At 38.4% G+C, this 24,712-nt stretch overlaps 1 protein-coding gene across 1 annotated transcript in view; it reads right to left on the bottom strand.

Annotated features, from left to right (window-relative positions):
- The window catches only part of MOXD1 (monooxygenase DBH like 1), a 50,175-nt gene that overhangs the window by 23,638 nt on the left and 1,825 nt on the right, over positions 1-24,712 (bottom strand). Inside the window, exons 2-4 of the mRNA XM_074537801.1 lie at positions 13,118-13,264; positions 11,532-11,699; positions 11,085-11,168 (exon numbers count right to left, since the gene is read on the bottom strand). Coding sequence (XP_074393902.1) covers positions 11,085-11,168; positions 11,532-11,699; positions 13,118-13,264 — 399 coding nt within the window. The remainder of the gene's footprint in view (positions 1-11,084; positions 11,169-11,531; positions 11,700-13,117; positions 13,265-24,712) is intronic.

Raw genomic sequence — 24,712 nt, 5'->3', positions numbered from 1 at the left:
GAATTTATACTGTGTCACTTAGAAAGGTGTATATTTTGGTGAGTTAATTGCAGGAAATAGAGCAAAGCCACTGCTTCTGGTTCCCTCATGGTCACCAGGGATGATTACTTCTGAGGTACAACAGGGAGCATTACTGCTTAACTTAAACTGCCTTCAAGCTGGAGAGAAATCTAACCTGAGCATTTAGTGACAGCTCTAGATTTTTGTATTTGAATAAAAACAGAGATGTAGACAAGAAAAAGGCCCAGGCAACAGAAACCATCCCCAGCGCTAATCTCATAATATGATTAGGTAAGGTTTCCTTGGAGGATGGAAGTTTTCCAGACTGAAAGTTCTATGCAATCTAAGGCATTGAAATTTGTGTGATTTGTATTTAATATGTGTGGAGGGGTTTTCCCCCTTAAAGGGAGATTCAAATAATAATTTTAATTTGAAATAACAATGTAATCTGATTGATTGATTGATTGATTGATTGATTGATTGATTGATTGATTGAAGCTGCATTGTTGGCATTTGAGTTTACCTGGTTTTGGGTCCTCTTTTAAATGTAGAATAAGAATTCTAACAAAACTGAGGAGGAAAGATCTTTACCACGAGAATGGAAAATCTAATTCAAAGCACAGATATTTCCTGCTCTTGGCATAAAAAAAAGGGTTTGTTTACTCTGTGACTCTGCTGTTCAATGAAGGCTCTTATTTAGATTTTATTTCTATACAGCATTAAGAAGTAATTACCATACCTCTGTTTTAAGTTTTAGAATTTTTATTGGAAAAAAATATGTACTTTCAGGTAAAACCTAAGGGTTGCTGTGTTTTTAGCTTGGAGAGAAGGCTATATATCTAAATTTACATAAATCTTTCTATCCCCATATAATCCTACTAATAATTGCACTGTCTATCCAGAATTTCTGCAGAACAACTTATATATTTTAATTAAGAAAGAGGAATCAAAACACGTAATAAAAAATAAGCCCAAACATTTAAAAACGAGAGTTAGACAGGGTTTCTTGTTCTCTCTGTTATCATGCTCATTCTTAAATTTTTATTCCTAATTAATTACCTGGAACTCTGCCACTCATAAAGAGTTTCAGACTTTAAAGACTTACAGTAATTTAGACTAAATCCAAAAGAAGTTTAGCTCAAAGAAATACCAATAAAACATTGTTTCTGCCTGACGTATGCCTGAAGATTCAAGATAATGCATTTACTAATAGTTAAGAAGTATAACCCTGAGGAGAAATCTCATAAAAAGCTCAGGTCAAGCAAAAACATGTTTCTTTTGGTTAAGCATCCTGGCAGTACACTCATTGTATTCCTAAGCAGCAGAGCCACTGCCAGTGTTTGTGGTCTAAAGGATGACCATAGTCTCTCAGCATAGCTGACACACTTCAAGCAGAATCAATTGGCAATTAATCGTGAGCATCCTTACTTCCCTATGAAAACAGCATCATCATAAATTAATATGTAACCAAATATGTATCAGGCCAAATATCTAGAGCCAAAGTGGATAACCAATAAAGAGTTTATAATTATTCAAGAGGAACGTACAATTTGAACAGTATAAATAATAAAGTCAGCAAAGGTACTCCCATTTGTTCATGGCATCACCATTCTTGCACAGCAATGTCTATTTCTTTGAGGGCAAAATGGCAGAGGTTTTGATTCTATTGTAGAACTGCAAAGCAATTCCCTCGATCATGCAGCTAAAATTACATTACACTTTTTCTCCTCTTGCTTATGAGTGAGCGCGCAGCTTTGCCTAAAGACAAAACACATGAGAATTGACAGTGTGTCCTTTTCTTGTTTTGCACGTGCAGAAGTACATTACCAGGAAACATGTTTTCTGAAAATGACACTCTGACTTCTGTGAGGGGCTACCAAAAAGGATCATATGTGAGAAAAACCTTGTGTGCTTGGATACTGAGCTCCCAGAGGAGCCACCAACTTGCACATCCTGGCACCTTCCGTTTGAAGGGAAAGCAGGGGATAAAGTAAGCACAAGGCTCCCAATTTTGACAGGACAGCCTCCAGAGCAACACTCAGGAACTATTGCTCATAACCCTCTAAAAATTTATATCTTCAGGGTTAATATACAAACATAAGAGAGCTTACAAATAAGTAGTTAAGTAACGATCACCTTAATACTATTTCCATATTTTCTCACCCAGTCAAATCCTCGTATACCCTTTTGCAGGACTTCATCACCCATCAACACATGCAAGAAGTCACACAACAAGGGTTATTTTCAGATTACATGATTCTTTTTAAAAGTCTGCAATAAAATTATACCATGGCAATTCTCTAGAAACCAAAACTGTGATTGGCACTTCATAAAACAGAAAGATACAGTTTCAGTCCCAGCAACAGCAATGGAAAGGTCACAGCAGTGCAGGAAGAAGGGGAAAGGGGGTTATGGTCAGTTCATCACACCTTGTTTCTCCCACTTCTCAGGGAGAGGAGTCTTCCTCCTGCTCCAGTGTGGGGTCCCTATTATGCGTGATCTCCACGAGCTTCTCCAATGTGAGTCCATCCCATGGGCAACAGTTCTCCACAAAGTGCTCTAAGTGGGTCACTATTCCACAGGATGCAGTCCATCAGGCACATCCTGCTCCAACACAGGTCCTCCACAGGGTGACAGGTCCTGCCAGGAAACCTGTTCCAGCATGGGCTCCTCTATCTATGGGCCTGCAGGCCCCTGCCTGGAGCCTGCTCCAGCACATTTCCCACAGGGTCACAGTCTCCTCTCAGGCATCCACCTGCTCCAGCATGGGCTCCTCCACAGGCTGCAGGTGGATCTCTGCAGCCCTGTGATCCTCCATGGGCTGCAGATGCACAGCTCCATGGTCTGCACCAGGGGCTGCAGCAGAATCTCAGCTCCAGCACCTGCAGCAGCTCCTCTTTCTTCAGTGACCTTGGGGTCTGAATAGCTGTTCCTCTTCTCACTCTGCTATTCACTAGCCATAATTACATCTGCACAATAATTCTTCTTTTTCTTCTTCTTAGATCTGTTATAGCAGAGGCATTCCCACCATTTCTGATGGGCCCAACCTTGGCCACTGGAACATCCATCCTGGAGCCACCTGGGACTGGCTCTGCTGCACATCAGGCAAGCTTCTGGCGGCTCCTCACAGAAGCCACCCCTATTGCCCCCTGCCATCAGAACATGCAAACCCAATACAGTCTGCCATGTGGACATGGTGGAGAGGCATTTTCTGACCATTGTCTGCCTATTTTTTCACTGTCACTAATGTGGAGTTTATGAATCTATGCTTTGTTCATAGCTGTGACAACTGCGCACTGCATGTGAAAGAGGGAGAGAGTCATAATATAATTTTCTGAAACTATCATCACTAGCTGGGGTTGCAGATTAAAAGATTGGTATGGGAGAGAAATAATTCTATTAGATGGGAATAGATAGTTCTGTTCCATTTAAATACCATTGGAGCAATTTAATTTGCCTTATTGAAAATCTGTTTAAGATGCTGCTACAATGTCATTTGTCTGAATTAGAAGGCTGATCTTCAGAAACAATGCCAAGATGCTAGCAGAACTAAGCTAGGTTTGTTTTGTGATCCATCCACACAAGCCAACTCAAGAGAGATTTTACTACCTATGAGCCTGCTATTCTGGTATTTGCACAAAAGATGCTTTGGAAATGCTCATCTAAGGACAAATGCTGCTCTGAAGTGTTTTGTTGCCTGCTATGATAAGAAGTGGTGGATGTTTGGCTGCAGACTATTTTCTTATCTTTTCAGTGCCTCACCTAGTCATAGGTTTACTTTAAAATCATATATAAAGCTAAGAATAAGGGGAAAAAAATAAAGACATGGCACAAGACAAAACAGGGTTAACCAATATCAATGGTCTCCTGAAGATTACCTCACAAATTCTCTCAGAATTGGGAGGTAAAACTCAGAGATCTTCAAAAAAATTGTACTTCCCCCTTTTCACGCTTACTTTTGGTCACATTTTAAAATAAGGCTGCTGTCATCTGACTTTTATTTAATCAAAAAGTCACACAGCACACATATTTTCCTACCACCTGCTGGCATGGTCAATACATTGCCATAATGGATGATGTTGTTTTTATTTAGAAAGCAAAAATCGAAGAAAATGGATTAAATTAACTAGACATTCAACTTTGCTGATGACAGAAGTAGGTTATTTTTGCATTTCAAGTATGGAATAAATAATGCAACAATAACTGCATAATTTAATAATTCTTTTAGTTAAGATACACAAGTAGAATGAAAGAAGACTACCACAAAATAATTTATGTAAGAAACAGAAAGTTTGGTAGGACAGCAAAATTTGTGGTCATATATAATTTAATCTGTGGTCACAGAATGGAATAATACCTTAAGCAATTTTGCATATTAAATAATTTAGCAGAATATGAGAAAATAAGGCATTTTTGTTATTTCCTCCAACAGTGCTTGGGAAACTTTTAATTTTCAGCCTGTTCAGTTACATGAATCTTAGGACTGGAAAGCCTCATGGGCCAATTCAGGCTTGCACCAAAGAGCCAGCCCTGCAGATCAAAGGGCAGATAGCTTACAAGCTCTGCAGCGTAAGATGATTGTCTGGTTGCCAATCTAATTTACTTGGGCTGAAATTGCTTTGTAGGGGAATGCATGGGAAAATATAGAACATTTGTTTATGTCAGGCTGCATGATACAATTTGCTAGAGTTATCACATTTAGCAAAATGTAAAAGTTCAGGCCAGAGAGTAACAAGCAGTTACTGTCTGCTATCACTCAAGTTAAAAATCAGTGCCCTCATTTAGGTACTGCAAGCTACAAGCTGCCCTTCTGGCTTCCAATCAATCAGTCTCTTAAACTGGAGTCCCTTTGTATTTTCACACTGAGGCCTTTGGTATTACTGAAGCATTCCACTGTCAAAAAGTACGGTTACCCGTGGCAACAAGTTTTTTGGAGTTTTTACTTCCTTATCAGTTTACCCCAAAACAGAACATGAAGATTAACTGGCAGCTGCTGGTGTGTTCTAATACAGGCCTTCCTTTAATTGAAAAGAGGCTCTCTCTTCTAATGGAAAACTTTAGTGCTGCTATAAAAATATGCCTAATGTAACACTTCTCAGCTAATGCTAAATAATTAGAGTTTTTTTCTGCTTTTATGATTAGCCTGTTTCACTAGTCACATCACAGGCTTAGTGCCAAAAAATTACACAGGGCTGTGGTTGAGAGAAGATCATTTTTCCTACAGGCAATTTTTTTTTTCAAGTATTATTTTGCAATTTTTGCTTTTATCATAGTTTCTTCTCTCCCCTGACCTTTTTGGTTCAGATATATGTCCCCTGATTCATTCATCTGGGCGTTATTTATCTAACACAGGCTGGTGGTCTGGGTTCTCTCATCCATCACTGGAGAGAGAGATTGAACCATACACAGGATGCTTGAGCTCATACATTTCTCACAACTCCTCTAGGATGATACCAACAGTGAGTTTTGCCACTGTAAGGTCAATTAAGCAGCTGGCTCAGGCCCATAGATAAGTCAGGTTAGATGAGAGGAAGCCCCTCTCTATGGCTGAAAATTTACTGTCTCTAATATGTTGCTCGAGTATCCATAAGTTGTACTGAAGAGATACTTGATTTTGACCACACAGCTTAATTCCCAGTGTGGGGATTCTTCCCCATTTCAGCAGAGCTAAACCTGCTCACACCATTCTCATAAGCAGGTTCAAATAATGCACGTGGAAGGACTGCTTTATACAAGAACCAAAACTTATAAGAGCTTACAAAATGCAACTGCCATCCTCCTTTCCAACGCCAAATGCCCTCTAATACTAGATGTCCCATGTAAAATGTTCTCTTCCAGAATCAGAAATATTTTATGCTCTCGGACACAGCCACATCACAGCATTTCTCATCATATTCCTCTGACTATACTAGTTTTGAAACAACCTATAAAGTTTAGAGCTAAGGAAAAATGAGTTACTCTAAGGGAAAAGACATGCAGATACAAGTGACTGTACTATCCAATTTTGGGGTTTATTTTACATATTTTTTTTTTCCTACTCTTGGAGGAAAATTCAATATTTGACATGTTTTTGACTAGGGGATTATTACTAATGAAGCCTGAGGAAATACTTTTCCTGAGGAAAACACAGTGTTTTTAAAAGAAATTAAGAAAACATAGCAGGGAAATTTACAGTGTTGGAACTAGCACAGGCATGCTATGCTGAAAAGTTTCACACAAGTAGATTATGGCACGTTTGGTATGTATGATATCCGTACCAGTCTTTCACCAGTATATACTCTAAATTTCCAGTTTACACACACTCTGACAGGTGGAGGGAGAGACCACAGGTCTATAGGATTCACAGAAAATGTAGACAGCAGAAGAAATATTGTGTCTTAAGGTCTTTCAATTGCAACAGAAAAAACAATCAAGCACATGGAAGACCTGATGTAAATGTGAAGGCAGAGTCATGAATCCTTAGCAGATGCAGTTATTTGAATAAGCAATACAGTTAAATTGAAGTGACAGAAGACATGGAGTATTGAAACCTTAACTAAAGATAGTAATAAAAAAGAGCTGCATCTGTAGAACCACAAGTAGAAAAAGCAGTTAAGAACAAGCTTTGAATTTAAAGCTAGAGCTCTGTTTATTGAAACACTGGGAAGTATTTATCATGAATGTGAAACAAATTTTCACTTTCTTGCTGCTGGTAAATACATTCATGATGCCTGCTCACAGCAAGGAAAAAATAAATTCAGCAAATAGGCTGAAAAAACCTGTCAGCAAATAGTCTTAAAACTTGTCAAAATTGAGAGAGGTGTGTCAGCACACACATATCCACACACAGTGACAGTCATGAAAATCAGACATCTCAACAGTACAAAACTGACAAGACTTCAAAAGATCCAGTTGACTGTCACTGAATAACTTTTTTTTTTTTTTTTTCCAACTGAATGAGCAAAAAGAAAGCGACAATCCAGGTAATTTACAAGGGGGAGGATACTGCAGAGACCCATTTTCAGGGTGTGCTCCCTGGGATGATCACCTCTGTCTCTGTCAGCCCTGCTGCCAGCCTGGTGCAGCAGTGCCATTGCCTGTGTGGGCTCCTCACACCCAGGAACCTGCCCTCAGCATGGCTTTAGCAGGGAGACAGAAATACATTTTCATGCAAAGGTAGGTGTGTGGACCTGCCTGGATGTCTGCTCTACCAGTGGATCCCGCCCTCCCTCCTTCTAAGAGGTCCTGCTGGAGTGGAGTTTCTTCCTGAGGTGCAGCTGGTGAAATCAGAGAATTTTCTTCAGGAATGTGATTAAAGGGCACATTCAAAACCAGTCGGAATAATGACATTTACAGAGAACTGCAAATAATCCCAGCAAGACATAGTCTTAAACCCATCGCCAGAAAGTCTGGGCTAATAAGGGGAATGCATTTTTCTAAGAAACCTACTTCTGAGAAAGCTCCTAGCTAACTTCTGCATGTGAGAAAAGTGAAAATCCCTTGGGTAGTGAGCCTGAGGCACACACCACTGCCTGAAGCTCAGAGCAGCAGAACAGGTCAATGCACAGTATATAGCTGCAGGAGGAGTTTGCAGACAGGCAGCCGAGTGCTCTCCATGTGAAGAGCAGCCAAAGTCCACCACTCTGGGACCACTGCAGGGCCATCCTGCAAATATCTGATTTGAATGCCTGCTATTGCCTCCAAGCAAGCCCTTTCGTCTGATCTGCATATATTATTTTCAAAATTTACCTATTACCCTTATAATTACCCTTCTATTTCTGTTAATAGAAAATGCTCTGAGGGAAAATCCTATAGAAGTTTAACAAATTTTTAAGGAGCCACAATTCAGCCAGGTAGACAGTTTAAAGCTGAGGAGTGATGTAAACCATTAGAGCCACAAAACCAGCTCAGTGCCAGGTTTTGGTTGTTTCCTGTATCACTATTGTCATTATTATGCCCAGCTACTGAGAAGCTGTCTTATTCTGTTTCATTTCTTAGCAGTCATGTCATTATGAGCTGTCTCTCCAGAAGTCTCTGGAGGCATTAGAAACAGAAGGCATTGTAGGGACATGTAGGAGGAAGACACAATCTCTTCCCTGAAGAGAATGTTGCAAGAAATGTGAAAGAAAAGAAGATTTAATGGAGAAGTTCTAAACCTGAATGGGTGTCCCCTTATTGCAGGGAAGATCTGTTCTTCACTGGTAAATGCAGCATAAGGAGAAATTACTTGTCCATGTCCTTATTCTACCTCTGAAATGAACAGAAGATTACAATCTTATCTGTTGCACAATTTACATATCACGTAGAGCAGCTTGATCAATGAAAATATGCTGTTTCCCATTACCTGTGATTCCTGGAAAGTAACATTAATATTATCTAAAAAGAAAGAAAAGATCTAAGGTCTTACATAATTTACCTTTGATTAGTACTGAGATCTCTTGCACTAGTTATTTCTTCATCTTGTACAAACAGAAGAAACTAAAACGCTACTGCAAGTGAACCCTAAGACTCATGGATTATCAGGTACGCAGCTTTGGCACCATTAGATTGTATTTACAAAACGTATTTGTAAATACCTTAAATATATTCTGGTTTAAAGACAATATTTTTTTTAAATATTGCATCTTTAATAGACATTAAAAAACGCTTTAAATTCAGAATCTGAATTCAGAATCTGGTATTTGTTAACCAGAGACAATTAAAAGTCTTGACCTCTACCTTTAATGACAGGTCTAATTTTTTTCAGTGTCCTTCATTAAAACATCATGCTTCCCAGATGAAACTGATATTTAAGAAGTATTTTGTTATAAAGTGCTCAAAGCAATTTTCAAGAAAGAAGAAATGACAGAGAATGGTGGAACATAGGAAAAAAAATTCCAATTGTGGCTGATGCACCTCCTTGAGACCCAGGCCACCGTCAGATTTACACACCAGTTCAGCTAAGTGCACACTGTTGATGGCACACATTGTCCAGCAAGAGCCAAACTGAGCAGTCCAACCCTCACAGAACCAAACAGGAGCACAGAAATGGCCAAAGCCAGCTCACATGTACACTGGTGAAGCAGACTAAGTTATGCCACAGACAAATTTATACCATGTCTACACCTCTTTTTTTCTGTCTGCAAAAATGAGATGTGTAGATTTGTGTGAAAACTGTGCCACAGAGGGAATCCAGCATCAACATCCATGTAAGTATTTAACTAACCCGGACAGTTTGATCAGGGCAGAGAGCTCATCCGCCCTCCCCTTTGTGGAACTCAAGCTCTGTTTGCACAGCTAATATCTTCCCCAGCAGCCATAAGCCCCATCCTTTGTGTATCAGCAGGCTTTAGGAAATGTTTAATCAGTTTGCAAGAGCACATAGATACAATTCCACAACAACCCTCTATGTGGCATCTAAAAGTGCCACTTAAAGGAAAATATAAGTTGTGCCCCTGAGAAGAAAGGCTATGAAGTGTTCCTACTTAAATCTACTCTCTTTCTGTATTCATTTTTCTCTCTCTAAAAATTTTTAAGCCACAAAATGAAATTTTCTTGCTTTTGTGAAGATGGAAAAATCACTGAGGGTTTTACTCTAATTTTTAACTTTATAAAATATATGCTGATTTGAAAATATGACTTCTAAAACTTCAATATTTTTTATCCATTATTGTAAAACAAAGAATATAAAATTATCCTGAAAAATCAACCAGTGTATTTCTGAGCTAAAATTTTGTTTTAGCTGCAACCAAACACTATTTTTTAAGTACTGAGCAACTGTATGTGCAGTCATGCAAAGCATTTAGAAAATAAAATCAGAAATTATAAATAATGAATACTTTTGGGGAACTTTTTTAGCAGCAGCAAATACCTACAACTTCCACCAAATTTAACACGAGAAGCTTGATTTTGACACTACAATTTTAAAGGTTTCTCATTTTAAAGCAGAAAAACTAGAGATCTTGACATACATATTATAACACAAGCAAATTCTCTATTTCATACAGTGAAAGTAGCTGCCACAAATTTCAAATGTGATCAAGTACCTGAAGGCAGAAATTTGAGCCTTGCAATTGTTCATTCTGATAAAGTGTAGAAACATGCAATATTTCAGAGTAATTAAAATTTATCATACAGACATTGATATCACATGTTAAAGTTCTCTGAATTAATTAAAAATTTCAGTCTTACTGAATGCACTGAAGAAATATGACTGACAATTGTAACAGAACAGAAGAAGTAGCATTCTACACAATGTGTCTGTGAGTTCAAAGAAAGATAAAAATGAGGGCCAGAACTATCTCACTAAGCTATCCTCAGCGTATTAGAAAAATAATAATTTGTTGTTTCATTAGGTCTTCAGTATATTGCTTTTGGGGAGAAATGTGAGAATCATTTTTCCCTCAGCACTCAAGCTTTCAATTTAAAATAGAAAGAAAAGTTACAAAATGTATTATAGGAAAACATGTTTATGCATATGAGTTTTCAAGTCACCTAGGATCCTGGTGAGCTTTCTGTGAATGTTTATTCACACATTTTCATTATTTTTTAAATAAACAGCAATCTTCATCTCTTTTTGAAATAATATTTAGGTTTTAAACTGCTGAAAACACTGGTGTGTGTTCTTATGTGATGTACCCTGGCTCCACACTGGTCATCACAAGAAAGATGACTGGAGTCAAATAAGAACCTGGCCCTTTATTTAAACAAACACCATTTAATCATTTTTTAAATTTAAAATTACTATCTGTTGAAAGAAATTCATTAAATTCCTACATAAAAGTAAAAACTTGATGTAACATGCTTTTAGACAATTTTACTTAGTCCTTGTCAGAAATATTTACAGACACAAATCATTTTCAATCTCATTTTCTTATGGGAGAGAAGATGAAGGAGAAAAGAACTGCAAGAAAGAGGCTCTGTCATTGTTCAGGGCAGTTTGAAGGACACACCTGAGCCAGTTTCTGGGCTCACACACACAAACACTTGATCCATATTTGTGAATACAGAAAGAGGTCTTGTTTTCCTCCAGTAAGCAGTGAAAAAAACTTCAAAAGTGCAAGAACTGATTTGAAGTGTAACTATACTCTAAATTCCTCTAAATTTTCTGAGTCTGAATCACTCACCTTTGTCACGTGATGCTTTTCATGTTGTACAGGAATCTTAAACATTTGGCACCAGTATGTTGTGTCCTTGTCTGGTACAGGCACCTGTCTTAATAAAAAGGGCACAAGCACAGTATTATCATAGAATCACAGAATGGTTTGGGTTGGAAGGGATCTTGGAGGTCCAGATCCCATTCCAATCCCCTTGCTTTAGGCAGGGACACTTTCCACTAGACCAGGCTGCTCGAAGCCCCATCCCTTGAAAACTTCCAGGGATCCACAGCTTCTCTGGGCAGGGTGTTCCAAAGCTTCATCAACCTCACAGTGAAGAATTTCTTCCTTATGTTTAATCTGCCTAAAAAAGTCACACTACTCGTTGTGTGAGTCAAGGCTTTGGCTACCACCTTATTCCCATCTGCACAGAAACCCACAGCATGTAGGTTTCTACAGCATGTAGGAGTAACTTACGTCTTTGTTTGTCAAGTCAAAGTACGGCAAAGAGGCAGATGAGACTTCCTCTCTCTCAGGGTTCAGCAGGCGCAGACTCTTTGTACCACGATTCGATCCGTGGTAATTTTGCCCTGCTTCTCCCATATCTTTGTGGTGGTAGGCCCATATTACCCGCACTGTGCTCTCCTGAAAAATCAAAGCAGAATGTCCACAAGGAATAGGAGCAACGTCTTCCTTACACAGTTCCTATAAATCCTACAATAGCTGTGACACAGATGTATTTAAGCAATGACAATGTATTCTAGAGGAGCAGTCATCTACCCACAGAATTTGGCCTTTGAAATAAAAAATTTTTTATAATCAGTGGGTTAACCGGAAATACACAGAACTTAAATTGTTCTCTGAAAGACTCCTTCCCTAATGTTGTGAACTGAAATCGTATCTTAAAATGGCAGAAAAGACTCATAAAGAAGTAACCAGCTAAATACATTACAAACATTTCTCTAGAGATGTTACTTATTTGATCAGCAGCCAGAATGTTTCTCTGCCAGACATTTTCCAGGCTCAAGTCTGTGAAGATGTGAACACCTTCAGTGAATTGTTGTCCTTAGATATTATGGAAAATTAACATACAATTACAGAACAGATTTACGTTTTAAAAATCAATCTACAGCCACTACACAGATCAGTTCTCTGTAAACTATTCTCAGATTACAAGAATGACCCTTGAGACAAAGTGCTATAATAAATCCTGAAGTGTCTCAAAATGCTAAATTATATTGAGAATTTGGAGCAAGTGTGCAAACCAGAGACCCACTGACTGCCTGGGAAACTGGTGGTTTACACAGGTGGCATTTGCTTCCTACATTTCAGCCTCTCATGTTGCTATAATTGCATATATTGTAAAAACTCAGATAATTAATATAGTGTTTTGCTCCCATAGTAATGCTTCCAAAAGAAGAAGTAAACAAGCCAAAGCAGAGAAAGCCTTGCAAATCTCTCTAACCTTTCTGTCATTTCCAATACCAAAGTCATCACCTTCATGTAATTTAAGATTATGTTTAGGAAATAGCACAACAATCCCTAGGGCAACAGAAGAATTTACCATTAAAATTATTTTACCGTGGAAAGTTTTACCATCATTTTTTTTCACTTTTAATTTTGAATAAAGAAATAAAGCAAACAGACCGTTTAAATATATATTCTCCATTCTTTAAAAAAATCTATTTCTTAGATCAATTAAAAGTTAGTGCAGAATCTTAAAAGTATTTCTCAATTTGGCCTCCCTTGAATGGTTGTAACAATGGCATATAGGACTTGATGGTGCAGAAGTATCTATTTCAATCTTGTGTACACTTGTTAGAAATTACAGAACAAAATGTATTAAAGTAAAAAAACAAAGAAAGCTGAAATTTAAACATAATAGTTTAAAACAACTAGCACAAGTATTTTACCTGAGCAAACAGATATTTTGGAAAGTGATTTTTTCTAATTCTGTCCTTTTACTAAAAAGATATTTTAATTACCAGCTTAATAACTACACACACACACATTTATCCTGTGTTAATTAGTTCATCTATCTACATACAGTCAGAGACTCTTACCGTTATGCTCTTGTCATTTGTGTCACAAGTGTGCAGCTCTCTGCTAAAAGCCAGTATTGTATGTGTACTGTTTTCCATGGCATATTCCAGATGGTAATCCTGTTGAGGGTCCTTTTTTAGTACTCTATTTTCATCTGTAAAATAATCCTGTTATGAAAGAAAGGTGGCCCATTATTAAAATATAATATTAAAAATGAAACTCGATGTACAGTACTGAAGCCTTTTTCAAAACATGTAAATTTCTGCAGTGTCCATTTTGAATTAAACATTAGATTTGAGGTGGCACTGAACTATTTTTTATACAAAATCTCCAAGAAAGCAACCCTCCCCAATAAATAGCTTAAAGAATGCTTTAGGTAATTTTAGCAACATGCTGCCTGTGTGCAACTGCAGAAATAAAGGTTGGATCCAGCAACCATGAAGCTTTATTTATCATAACTGGGATGTCATGAACACCAGGAAAAATTAAAGAGAGAATGAAATTCACTTAATATTTGCAGCAACAATAGTGTCACTCCTTTTTTCCACAACTTTTCCTATGTTTTTTTCTTTCCCACAAAAAACAAACCTCTTGAATGAACACTGACTGGAACCAGAAACCCTACGGCTTAACTAGCACGAAAAGTGCTCATTTCATACAAAAGCTGCTGGGATTAGGTTGAGGTTTTGGAAGAGGCAAGGGAGCTGTTTGTAAGAAAGATGCTTCCCATCCAGGGTTCCGCAGAGGCCCAGCACAAAGGAGTAGCATGGCAGCAATGTCAGGTCATTAACCTCCTCACCCCGGATTCCTGCAGCTGGGACCCGTCCCTCCCTCTCCTCCCACCCTGGACACCTAGGAAGGGCTGGCCACTGCCTCAGATGCCCCTCCTCTGGTCACCCTCCTTGGAGTTTTAGGCTGTTTCTGCTTGCTTTCGGGTAGAGAAGGGTCTTTTAAGTAAGCAATGTAGTTCCCATGCCAAACAGGCTACTGGTAGACATCATTAATTGTGTGGTGTCTTTGCAAAATAATGCAGCACTGTCTGGTCCCAACAGGCATTTATTTCTGTATCTGCTTGGACCTTGGTTCACTTTTGGACATTTCTAACTTTCCCCTTTCATTGAGGCTGAGGTAACCATATGAAAAACAGTACAAGGTTATGTCCAAGTATTTTGATAGCAGTAAAAAAATAATTGAAACTTCATTAATTCACTAAAGGGTCATTTAGGAGCTGTAATCTTAAACTTAATTCCACCCTAGAAATCTGTGTGTGGGCAAGACACCAGAGAGTTCTTCTTTTCCTGTCACCACTTCTTACAAATACAAATGATTAAGTACATACATGAGAGAATAGGCAAATGGAAAAATAATCACTAAAAAGAGCAAAACACAGGCCTGGGACCTGAAAGAAAGTGAACTGATGAGTTGTATTTGTTTAGAGAAATAACTTGGATTTGCTGTTTTCCAGACAGAAATAATAAGAGTTGTTTTGCATGGGTTCTTTGAAGATAGATACTTTATGGGATCAAAACCCTCCACTTTTACCATGCATCAGAACTTGGGAAGAAGCAGTGTATTGCCTATGCATTAATACAATTCCTGCTCTGAAAACACTCTTCTGTGGAATCTCCATTTCCATCTTTTAGTAAGCGTTTGCCTGGACAAGAATTGTAACCCCGTGAACACCAGTTTTTATTGAAGTGTGATATCTTTGCTTAAATGTTAGTTTAAATTGGAGGAACACATTCTTAGTGAATGCCCCCACACTTTGAAATATTGAGGAATACAAATTCAAGAGCAGCTTTTGCTCATGTGAACAGACTCAAAGTCTCTGCCTGAAACCAGTGTGAAGGAAAGCTGAGAAATGTGAAGAAAAGGTGTGCACACTCAAATATTTTGTGGTAAACTTCACAATTTCATCACAAGTCTAGAGGACACAGCTCTAACCAGAAAAAAAACCCCTTGTGATAAAGTCCTGATTTCCATGAGCCTGAGGCAAGAATGAAACAATAATGCAAAGAAGTTCTGTAATTAAGGAATAAGCTCAGATATGCCTTGATAACGTGGTTGTCAGTGTAATTATCTCAGCCAGCTGTATGACAGTCACAGACAGGTCACAGTTCTGGCTCACCGAGAGGGGCCCATTTAATGGCTGCTGAATGCTTTGGGGAAGGTGGTCCCAAATCCCAGGCCCCCAGAGAGGACCAGGCTGCTCCCCATGGGATGAGAACCGTACTGGGCACTCACACTGCTGCCTGCTCAGGCACTGGCTGCCCACCCCTGCTGTCAAAAATGAACAGAACCTTGCTGATTTCAGTGATTTCACCTGAAATTATTTAGTGGCTCGATGTAGCTAATGCTATTTTTACTTCCTTTGTTGAAAGTTATCCAGATGTTCATCATAAAAATAAAATCAAATTATGTCACACAAAAAAAGCCACCAACAAAATCTCCCAAAATAAAGCAAAGGACAACAACGTAAAACAGCAAAAACAAAAAGCCTGAACAACTCAAAATTTGATTGCTCAACCTCTCACATGAAAGTGGTTTGTGTTCCAGTTTTAAAACAAAATAATGCCACATTGTCCAGGAACCATATGAATCTCTCTCTGTTCACAGAGAAGATTTTAAGTCAAACTATGAGACTTTGCTCAATTTACTCATCAAAGCTTAAAAGCCTTTAAGATGTGTTTGTGTGCAAAACAGAATGAACAAAAGGTTTCCAAAAATGACAACACAGTGACAAGCTGCGATGCCACATCTTTTTCAGCCACAATTTGGAAAAATCTGCCATCTGGAAAAGTAAAAAAATGCTACATATATCTATGTAGATATATGTCTGTACTGCTACATATATTTTATGGTTCATTTCAGAGTAGAAAAATAAAAATAAAGTCCTGCTGCCAAAAGTCCTGGTGCAAATGCAATCAAAGCCATCACACTAGGACTACCTAAACTCCACTCTTTTATCTAGTCAAAGGAGAAAGCTGTATAGCTCTGAAGGCCTTTGAAATGTGGCAGTACAGAGGACGGATCTACCAGAGCCCAGAGAGGGTAAACTGGGCATTTGGGTTTCAGTTAAACTAAGGGAATATAAATTTAATTTGAAACTCTCTCAGGTCCCGACTACTATAAACAGAGCTTATCCAAATTCACAAGTTACACTTATTTAATTCTGTAAAGCAGTGGGATGATTTAATCCACAGTATTGGAGAGCTTTGATATCTATCACAGATAGTTCTAAAATGGGCTTCATTCTGGAACAGTTTATCCTTCCCAACAAGCAGAAAAAGGCTCTAACATGGTACAATCTTTTTTTACACAGATCTGGTTTTGCTACCCCAGACAGTTAGCCAGAAAACCTGTGTCTTTTGCAGGTTAGATTATACTGGTACAAGTCCCCTGAATTTCATGAAGTTCCAACAGATCTACAATAATTGTCAAGTCCTGCAAACCGGATTTCTAAAACACTCTCATGTATGTGGAAAAACCCACAATATGGTTTTATATACTGATTCTGTACTTGTATCCAGGTTCTCCACACAAAAAATATATATCATATGTTTAATAAAGTTTTCAAATTACACATCAGCTTTACAGAACTATAAGAATTAGTTAAAGGGAAGAATAAAGTAACTATATTTTTTTATTGGTTCTTTAAAGATTGTGTTTAAAAAGCTTCAGAAGTGTCATTGGTCATGCTACATGATAACAAAGATGTCTGTTTCAGGATTTAGGTATGTAAATTGTTTATATGTGAAACGTTTAAATTTGTTGTACTCCCTTAGATAATATTGCATAAAATGGCATATTGAACTCTGAACTAAGGAGTGCAATCCATCAAGTAATTAAGTATCTCTTTCCTCACATTACCCAAAAGTTGAAACAAGATATGGAAAATGAAAAATCTTCCTGACATTACAAGACATTTTATGCTCTTTTCCAGATGTGAGACAGATCATGTTATACTGTTTTTCAGATATCATTAGCCACTCTCCTTCTTAAAAAAAATACTTTGTGGTATATATGGTTTCTGATTTCTCTTCCACAAACAGTCAGGGAGAGTAATTTCTTAAGGATGTGAAAAGATGCTGGTTTCTCCTTCGAGAATGCAAGCACAGCTGCAGAGGGAAGCCTGACCCTAAAAGCCCCACCAGCTGTCATCACACACTGAAACAGGTGTTTATGGGATTCTCCCCCCAGACCTTTACAATGTACAAGATTGTTTTGTTTATGATATCAATTTCCCGTCCCAAATTATATATATCACCTTTCAACCTCAAGGAGCATAAAATAATTCTCAGATTGTGGCCCCATCCAGCAATCGCCTCATGAGCTCAGCTTGTGAGAAATTCATCCACCCCATTTATGTGCACTGCCTTTCTCTAACTGGGCCATCACTGCTGCTCCAGCACCAGTCTAACACTCAAAAGTGGAAAAAGGGACAAGTCAGGAATGGGAAATGACAGGAAAACAAGCCATGTTTCTATTTGTCCTCACTGATGTTCTGCAGCCAATCCATGGAATTTGAAACATCCCTGTCCTGGTTTAGGGCAAATTTGGAAGGAAACTTCCAAAGGGGTTCCTCTAGAAAGCAGATTCAAGTGGCCTCTCCCCCAACTGGTTCAGAAAAAAGATTTCCTGGGAGAAAAGTGGAAGAAAACTGTTTATTTAGCAAACAAAGCATTCACAAGCATAAAAATTGAATTATATCAAACAATAAAACCTCTTGCTGGTATGAAGAGATGGCAAATTCAGGAAGTCCTTTTCGTGGCATGTAGCTCAGCTCACTCAGTCTCTTATCCATCCCTCCTGTGCTGGAAAATGTCATGTCCTGGGCCCCAGTGAGCCACAGGTGTGAGCTCCCGGTGTTTTTCTGCATTTTTTGGTCCAAAGCAGGCTGATCAGTTCCAAGAAAACAGTCCAGGGAACTTCTCTGCCTCAGCTAGCTAAAACCTAACTAAACCAAAGGAGAGCTCTCTCCTGCTCTCTCCATGCTGCAGACACCGCAGTGAGCAGGAATGCTGAAGCTCTTATCTCTGCTTTTGAAGACAGCCACCTCAGATATTCCACTCCTTCTCCCCACTTCACTCTCAGATCTACTTTTAAAGGTGTAGAACTTAACATCCAGCATGACCAGAACTGACAATTGGGGATACAAGCATGATAAAGTCACCCTAGAACACCAAGCTGATGCCAATGACCAGGACCAAAGAGAAGCCTGGCAAAAAGGATCATGAAGCTGTAACAAAGATAAAAGTTGGTGTAGGAGAGGATTTATCTTAGTATAAATAGGCTGGATAAACTGCTATGGTAAGGAAAAGAATAGAATCAAACATTTGCTTGAAATAAGCACCAAGTTATGTCTTTCTGGGTTTCCAAAAAAATAACTGTGGTTAACATTTCTCTTTTTTTTATTGTTGCATTTAATTTAAATGGAATCCTGCTGCTCAAGGTTCCAGTACACGCTAGATGTTACCACCTAAAAGAAGCTGGTTTTACACTGTATTTGGCAAGAACCAGAGCATTTCACAAACAGAGAGTTTACAAATAAGCAAACCAAACTGTTTTGCAACCTCAAATAAATTTCAGCGTGAGTTTCAGGCAAAGATCTTACTATGTTCTTATCCTGGGGAAAAGCAGAGCCCACTCACAGCAGCCAAACATGAGGTAGGAGCCTGAAAGCATCACTGTTCTGTATAAGAACACCTTGAGAGCATTCCAGTTGACTGAACCAATCTTGAGATTGGCTGCAAATGAAAAAATAACCATACAAAAGAGTACTGCAACAGCAATCAAGTAGTTGCAGTACGTTCCTAAAGTAAGTGGGATCACTAAGTTCACAGCCACTGTCCCATGGGCAGTCTGGTTATAATTGATTTATTAGTTTGGGGGGGTAGCATGTTGCATTGGTGTTTTGTTCAGGAAGTTTTTTGTTTGCTTCTGGTTGTTTGGGTGGGTGGGTTTTTGGGAGGTTGGGGGCGTGGGTTTGGGTTCTTTTGTTTTACATTTTTACCTACACAGCAGATTATCAGAAGGGATTCAGTCCTTGCTAGGAAGCCTGGATCTCGCCCACATGGGCAGTTTTGAGAAGCTGTACACAATTCTTGGTACAACTCCAGTTAAACTGGCTGACATACACTAGGTTGTGGATTATTTACTTCAGGTGCACTACTAACTCTGACTAGGACAGAGAGTTTTTATCTCTAACAAATAATTGTGTGTGTGTGTCTGTACTTTAAATGCAGACATAAACCTATACACAAAGACACACATTTCCATTTGTGTATTTACAGAAACAGATAATGCCTGTATATGTGTGTACATGTTCATATATTTTCTTCAGAAAAGAGGACTTGTATTTTTTTATACATGAAACACAATTATTTACTCAGAAATATGCCTTTTCTCATTCAGACTTGAATACACTTCTGTATATTTCTTATATGAGAGAAGAGAAGAATATCTTCTTACATTTCTTATACTTCTTATAGAAGTGTATATTCACTTGCACACACTTCTGTATATTTCTTATATCCAGTTAAATGGTGCCCAGGGAGGCCAACAGCTGGCAGTGATATCAATTGTTTTTGTGAAATTCATGTGAAGTAAAACCCATCACTTTCTCTGCACACAAATGAAAACACTGAAGTGTGGAGACCTGCCTAACTTAGCACAAGAAGGTATAAGGGGCACTAGTGGCTAGAGGTTGAAATATGACTGTCCTGGTTTAGGGCAAATTTGGGAGGAAACTTCCAAAGGGGTTCCTCTAGAAAGCAGATTCAAGCTGCCCCTCCCTCAACTGGTTCAGGAAAAGATTTCCTGGGAGAAAAGTGGAAGAAAATCGTTTATTTAGCAAACAAAGTATTCACAAGCATAAAAATTGAATTATATCAAACAATAAAACCTCTTGCTGTCCTGAAGAGATGGCAAATTCAGGGAGTCCTTGTGATGGGCTGTAGCTTGGCTTGCTCAGTCTCTTATCAGTCCCTCCTGTGCTGGAAAATGCCATGTCCCAGGCTGCAGTGAGCCACAGGTGTGAGCTCCCAATGTTCTGGATTTTTTGATCCAGAGCATGGCCAGTCAGTTCCAAGAAAAAGAAAAGCCACAGTCCAAGGTACTTCTCTGACTCAGCCAGCTAAAAAAAAACCTAAACAAACCAAAGGAGAGCTCTCTCCTGCTATTCATGCTGCAGGCAACAGACTCTGTGAGCAAGAATGCTGAAGCTCTCATCTCTATGTTTTTGAATACAGCCACCTCAGACAATCCACCACTTCTCCTTCTCCCCCCCTTCACTCTCAGATCTAGTCTGAAAGGTGCAAAAACTTATTTCTGGGCTGAAAAGACAAATGGGGATACAATTCCACATCATAAAGTCACCCCATGACAATGACATTCCATATTGACATGGATAATTTGACATTCTGGTGAAGTCCCAAGGCCCTATACAAGCCTTTACATCAAGAATAAATGTCAATTTAAGAGTTTATATTCCAGCTATATCAGAAAATATAAAGCTAGATTAAAGGCTGTCCTAACAGAAAGAGACTAGACAAAACATGTAGCAAAGTGTTTTAAGGGAAAGAAAATCAGTAATGAGAAGATACTGCACGATACAATCTTAGAACTGCAGTTTATCACAAGGAACATTCCTTACATAGGAGCCACATTTATTCAGTACAAGTTTTCTGGGTTTAATTATTTTAATTACTTCAATTATGAGGAAGATTAAAAACACTTAGGGGATTTTCAAGCATAACAATTAGGGATACTTGTTCCCAAAATTTCTGGATCTGCCTTAGAAAATCTCCCTTCCTCCCTTTCCTATTGGTACTTGTTTATATTGGGAATTAAATCATCCCCCATTATTTTAAGTCTTTGCATCACTCACAGAGGCTAAAATTCCATATTTTTGGGGAGATGTGAGAAAATTTTATTTTCTTGGTGTTTCCAAAATCCAAAGGAGAACAAAAAAATATGACAAAGGAAAAAAAAAGAAAAGAAGAAAAACAATCCCAACCAAACACTTGAAAACAGTCCCCTGAAGGCCTGCAAATTACAAGCTTCAGAATTCTTCTCATCTTTTGTTCACCAACAGTTGCTTCCTTGTCCTAACTATTGTACCTCTCAAAGGGAACTACAAAGCACCCAGCCAGTGGAGATGTACACTGGAGTGTCTCTTTATGCCCCACATTGAAGAGGGAGACATTAGTCATCTGGAGATTCTGCCCCGATGCCCAAAGGCATGAAATACCTCCAACAAAACACCGACTGAGATATGTCAGTGTGGCACTCGCTTCGCATCTCCCTCTTGCAGCCTTTCAAGTTGTTTTCTAAACACTTCTTTTGTTGCTGTTGGCATGAGTGCACTTAAAAGCGGCATATCGTTAAGTACTGAAAATGCTCACTGTTTTCTGTCCTTTAAAATCTCTTCCAAGTACTTCCCTGTGAGCAATTAAGCTAACTCTATGGGATACATTTGATAACAGATATTCTTTAGTTTGGGTGACAGTTAACAAGCAGGGCTCTAATGAATAATAAAGTGCTTTTTAGTGACATACAGTCCCTATTCACCCTGAGTAGGGACTATTTTTGTGCAAGTTCAACAGAAGATTCTAACAATGCAACCCTCTTGTATAACTTGCACAAAATAGGCATTCATCAAGGAGGATTACTCTCCCCAAAATGGGGCTCTCAGAAGCTACGTGCTGTGGGTGGGGATGCACAATTCCAGACAGGGGTGGAGACCAAGGAAAAGGCATGGGTCTAGGAAGAAAATGCATGCTGTGTCAATTCATAAGCACAAAAGAGATGCATTAAGGGGGAAAAAAAAAGGAAAAACGGAAAAAAAAAAAAAAAAAGAAGAAAAGAAAAAAAAGAAAATAATTAAGAAAACTAGATGTAAAATCTAAGGCTGCCCCAAGATCTTGTATGAAGAGTAACACATGCTGCAAATGACCATGGAAATATTTCAAGGTAACATTTTGCTAAGAATGAACTCTCCTAAGTCCAACTTCTCCCTATAGAGACAAAGACAGCTCCCAGCTTTCCAATACTGACCCCCATTGGCATCTTCTTGTTCTCAAACATGCTCAGCCAAACACCACACAATCTGCTGCTCTGACACCACAGGCTCTCAGTAATGTGTGAGAACAGTCTGTTCACTGATCTCCTTTTTCTCCTTCTGCTTGATGGAGATGCCTCCCTCATGACAAAGCACTAAGTCATGCATGTATGTGTACACATATCCATTCTATGTCCTCCCAAAATATGTTAAGGTTCTCATTTCAAGTATCAAACTTCTTAAATGTTAATACTGTAAATGTATAATTCCCTGATCATTCCAATGCTCTTCAAAAAACTTTTTCTTCTTCTTTCATGATATCGTAACACTTTCCATCTTGATATATTTAGACAAAACTAAGCCACAGGCTTCCAAATTGTTTTAGTCTTTCCTTATGTCAGACACACTTTCAGATTAAATACAGTTCCAACATAGAAAAGCAAACCAAAACCAACAGCTCATTGCACCCAAGTTCACGATACACTGAAAACTGAGAAAGTAAAATCCGACCCAGGATATCCAGGACTTTGAGTTTTTTCAAGGCAAACATTGCCTGCTGATGGTGGGAATAGCATTTACTTGCACTGAGAGGATGAAGACTAAATGCCAGAGGAAACATTTTTTTTCTTTTCTCTGAAAACTACCTGGCAGTTTTCCTCTACCCCAATAAACAGATCTTCCACAGACAGGATTATGTGCTTTTACCCTAACTGGCAGCTGAAGTCTAACTATATTTACATGTTTATTCCCAGAAGAGAACTCTTGCCTCTGAGAACACTTTCTATTTTTAAAGAAGGTGAGAGAATTGGGGGGGGAAAAAAAAAGGCAAAACTGACCCAAGGGACTAGCAATTTCAATGCCCACTTGAAAGGCTATAAAGGTGTTTCAGAACATCTGAATGTCAGGCCACTAACAAGCATCTCAAAACTTTCAAAGAAACCAAAAAATGACCCCTGTAAGAGTTTAGACCACGATGCACATTTTCCAACGGATGGTCATGGAATAAAAACATATTTCTAAAACCAAAAGGTAAAGTAAGTTCATTCATTATAGGGTGTACATATTTCATGGAGTTCAGCTAGGCATAAAACCACATACTTTCAAGGGTGCTATCTATGAAAAAATCTTTTTCAGTAGTAATAATCTAAATTATGATGGTCTACACTTAACACAGAATGTATTTTTAAAATATTAACTGTGTTTGTCCAGTAAAGTGAAAAATTGGATATTATTGAAACAACATCCTAGAACAATTTGTTCATTTTCTAGCAATCCCTGCTGCCTGACCAGAAAAAGCCTCTGGACAAATTTTGTTTATCATCTTTGTTTCTGGCCATTCCTTGTTGGTGCAAGTATGGAAAAATTTTAACCGAGCAACTTTAAAAAAACCTCAGTTCAGTTTAGAAAGAAACCATGCTCCCTAGAACTGAAGAAGGAACGGGGATGGAGCAAGCCTCAAGTGGCAAGCAAGCATAACAAAAGTATTTCTTCTTACCTGCTCAAAAGTGCAACAAAATAACTCACAGCTCTTAGCATAACAATTTATGTGCTAAATTTGTGTATCAGGAAAAGTATCAGTAGGTTTCTATTGGTGGGCATTTGCTACAATCCTTTTCTATTTGTAACAGAATGTTGGTGGATAAAACCTGCTGGAAGAATGAAGTTAGCATGGGGCCATTTTTAAAGATACTGAAAACCTGTGAAGGGTGCTGAAAAGAGCCACAAAAGTGCTCTGAGTGCTGGGGGAAATGTCCTGCGATGCTAAAGAGCTCAGCCTATTTATTTAACAAAAAGAAAATGGAGCAGCAACTTGATTGTCTCGATTGCAGTATATAAATAACTTTATGAAGGCGGTATGCAGGGGGAGTAGAGTTTTTAATATAGTAGAGAAAATGCATAGCTGAAAGCTAAACCAAGACAAACTAATCCTGGCAATCAGGAACAGCAGAGACTCGTTATTGCCACAAACTAGCAAGGGAAGTGATGGATCCTCCACCACTGGATGTCTTTACACTAGGTTTGGATGCCTCTCTAAAATACTTGCTTTACCCTAACAGGATCTATGAACTAACCAGGAAAAAAGCTGAGGTTTCTTTTAATGGTTAATAGGTGTGTCTTCTGAATTGCAAAGCCTTTCGGAAAGCCTTTCATTCTGTGAGGGCAGAGCTCACTGCTCAATGAGTAGCCTAGAGTGGGTTTTTGTACTGTTATTAGTCTTTTATTTATACTTCAAGAAAAATTATCTTAATTTTGAAATATGGAGAAAGCAATATTCTGAAAATCACTGGTCTGCACTTAAGGAAGACAAATATTTGCCTAAACTTCATACAGCAAATGAATGGAGGAAAGAAAAAGACATTTGAAAGGAAAATATTTGTACTGAAAGCTCAATTCTTCTGGAAAAGTTTTGATTTTATAAAACCTTGACAAACAGTAGGGAGATCATATTATGCATTTTGTTTTCTTATGGTGAATTGTGAATAGAAAATCCATATTCTTATGGGAAAACCTCTTAAAATTTAAGCAGGAGCTTCAAAGATCAACTAGCTCTAAC

This window comes from Zonotrichia albicollis, chromosome 3, assembly GCF_047830755.1.
Source record: "Zonotrichia albicollis isolate bZonAlb1 chromosome 3, bZonAlb1.hap1, whole genome shotgun sequence".
Lineage (NCBI taxonomy): Eukaryota > Metazoa > Chordata > Aves > Passeriformes > Passerellidae > Zonotrichia > Zonotrichia albicollis.
The sequence above is the reverse complement of the archived record's forward strand: the minus strand, read 5'-3'. Positions and strand labels throughout refer to the sequence as shown.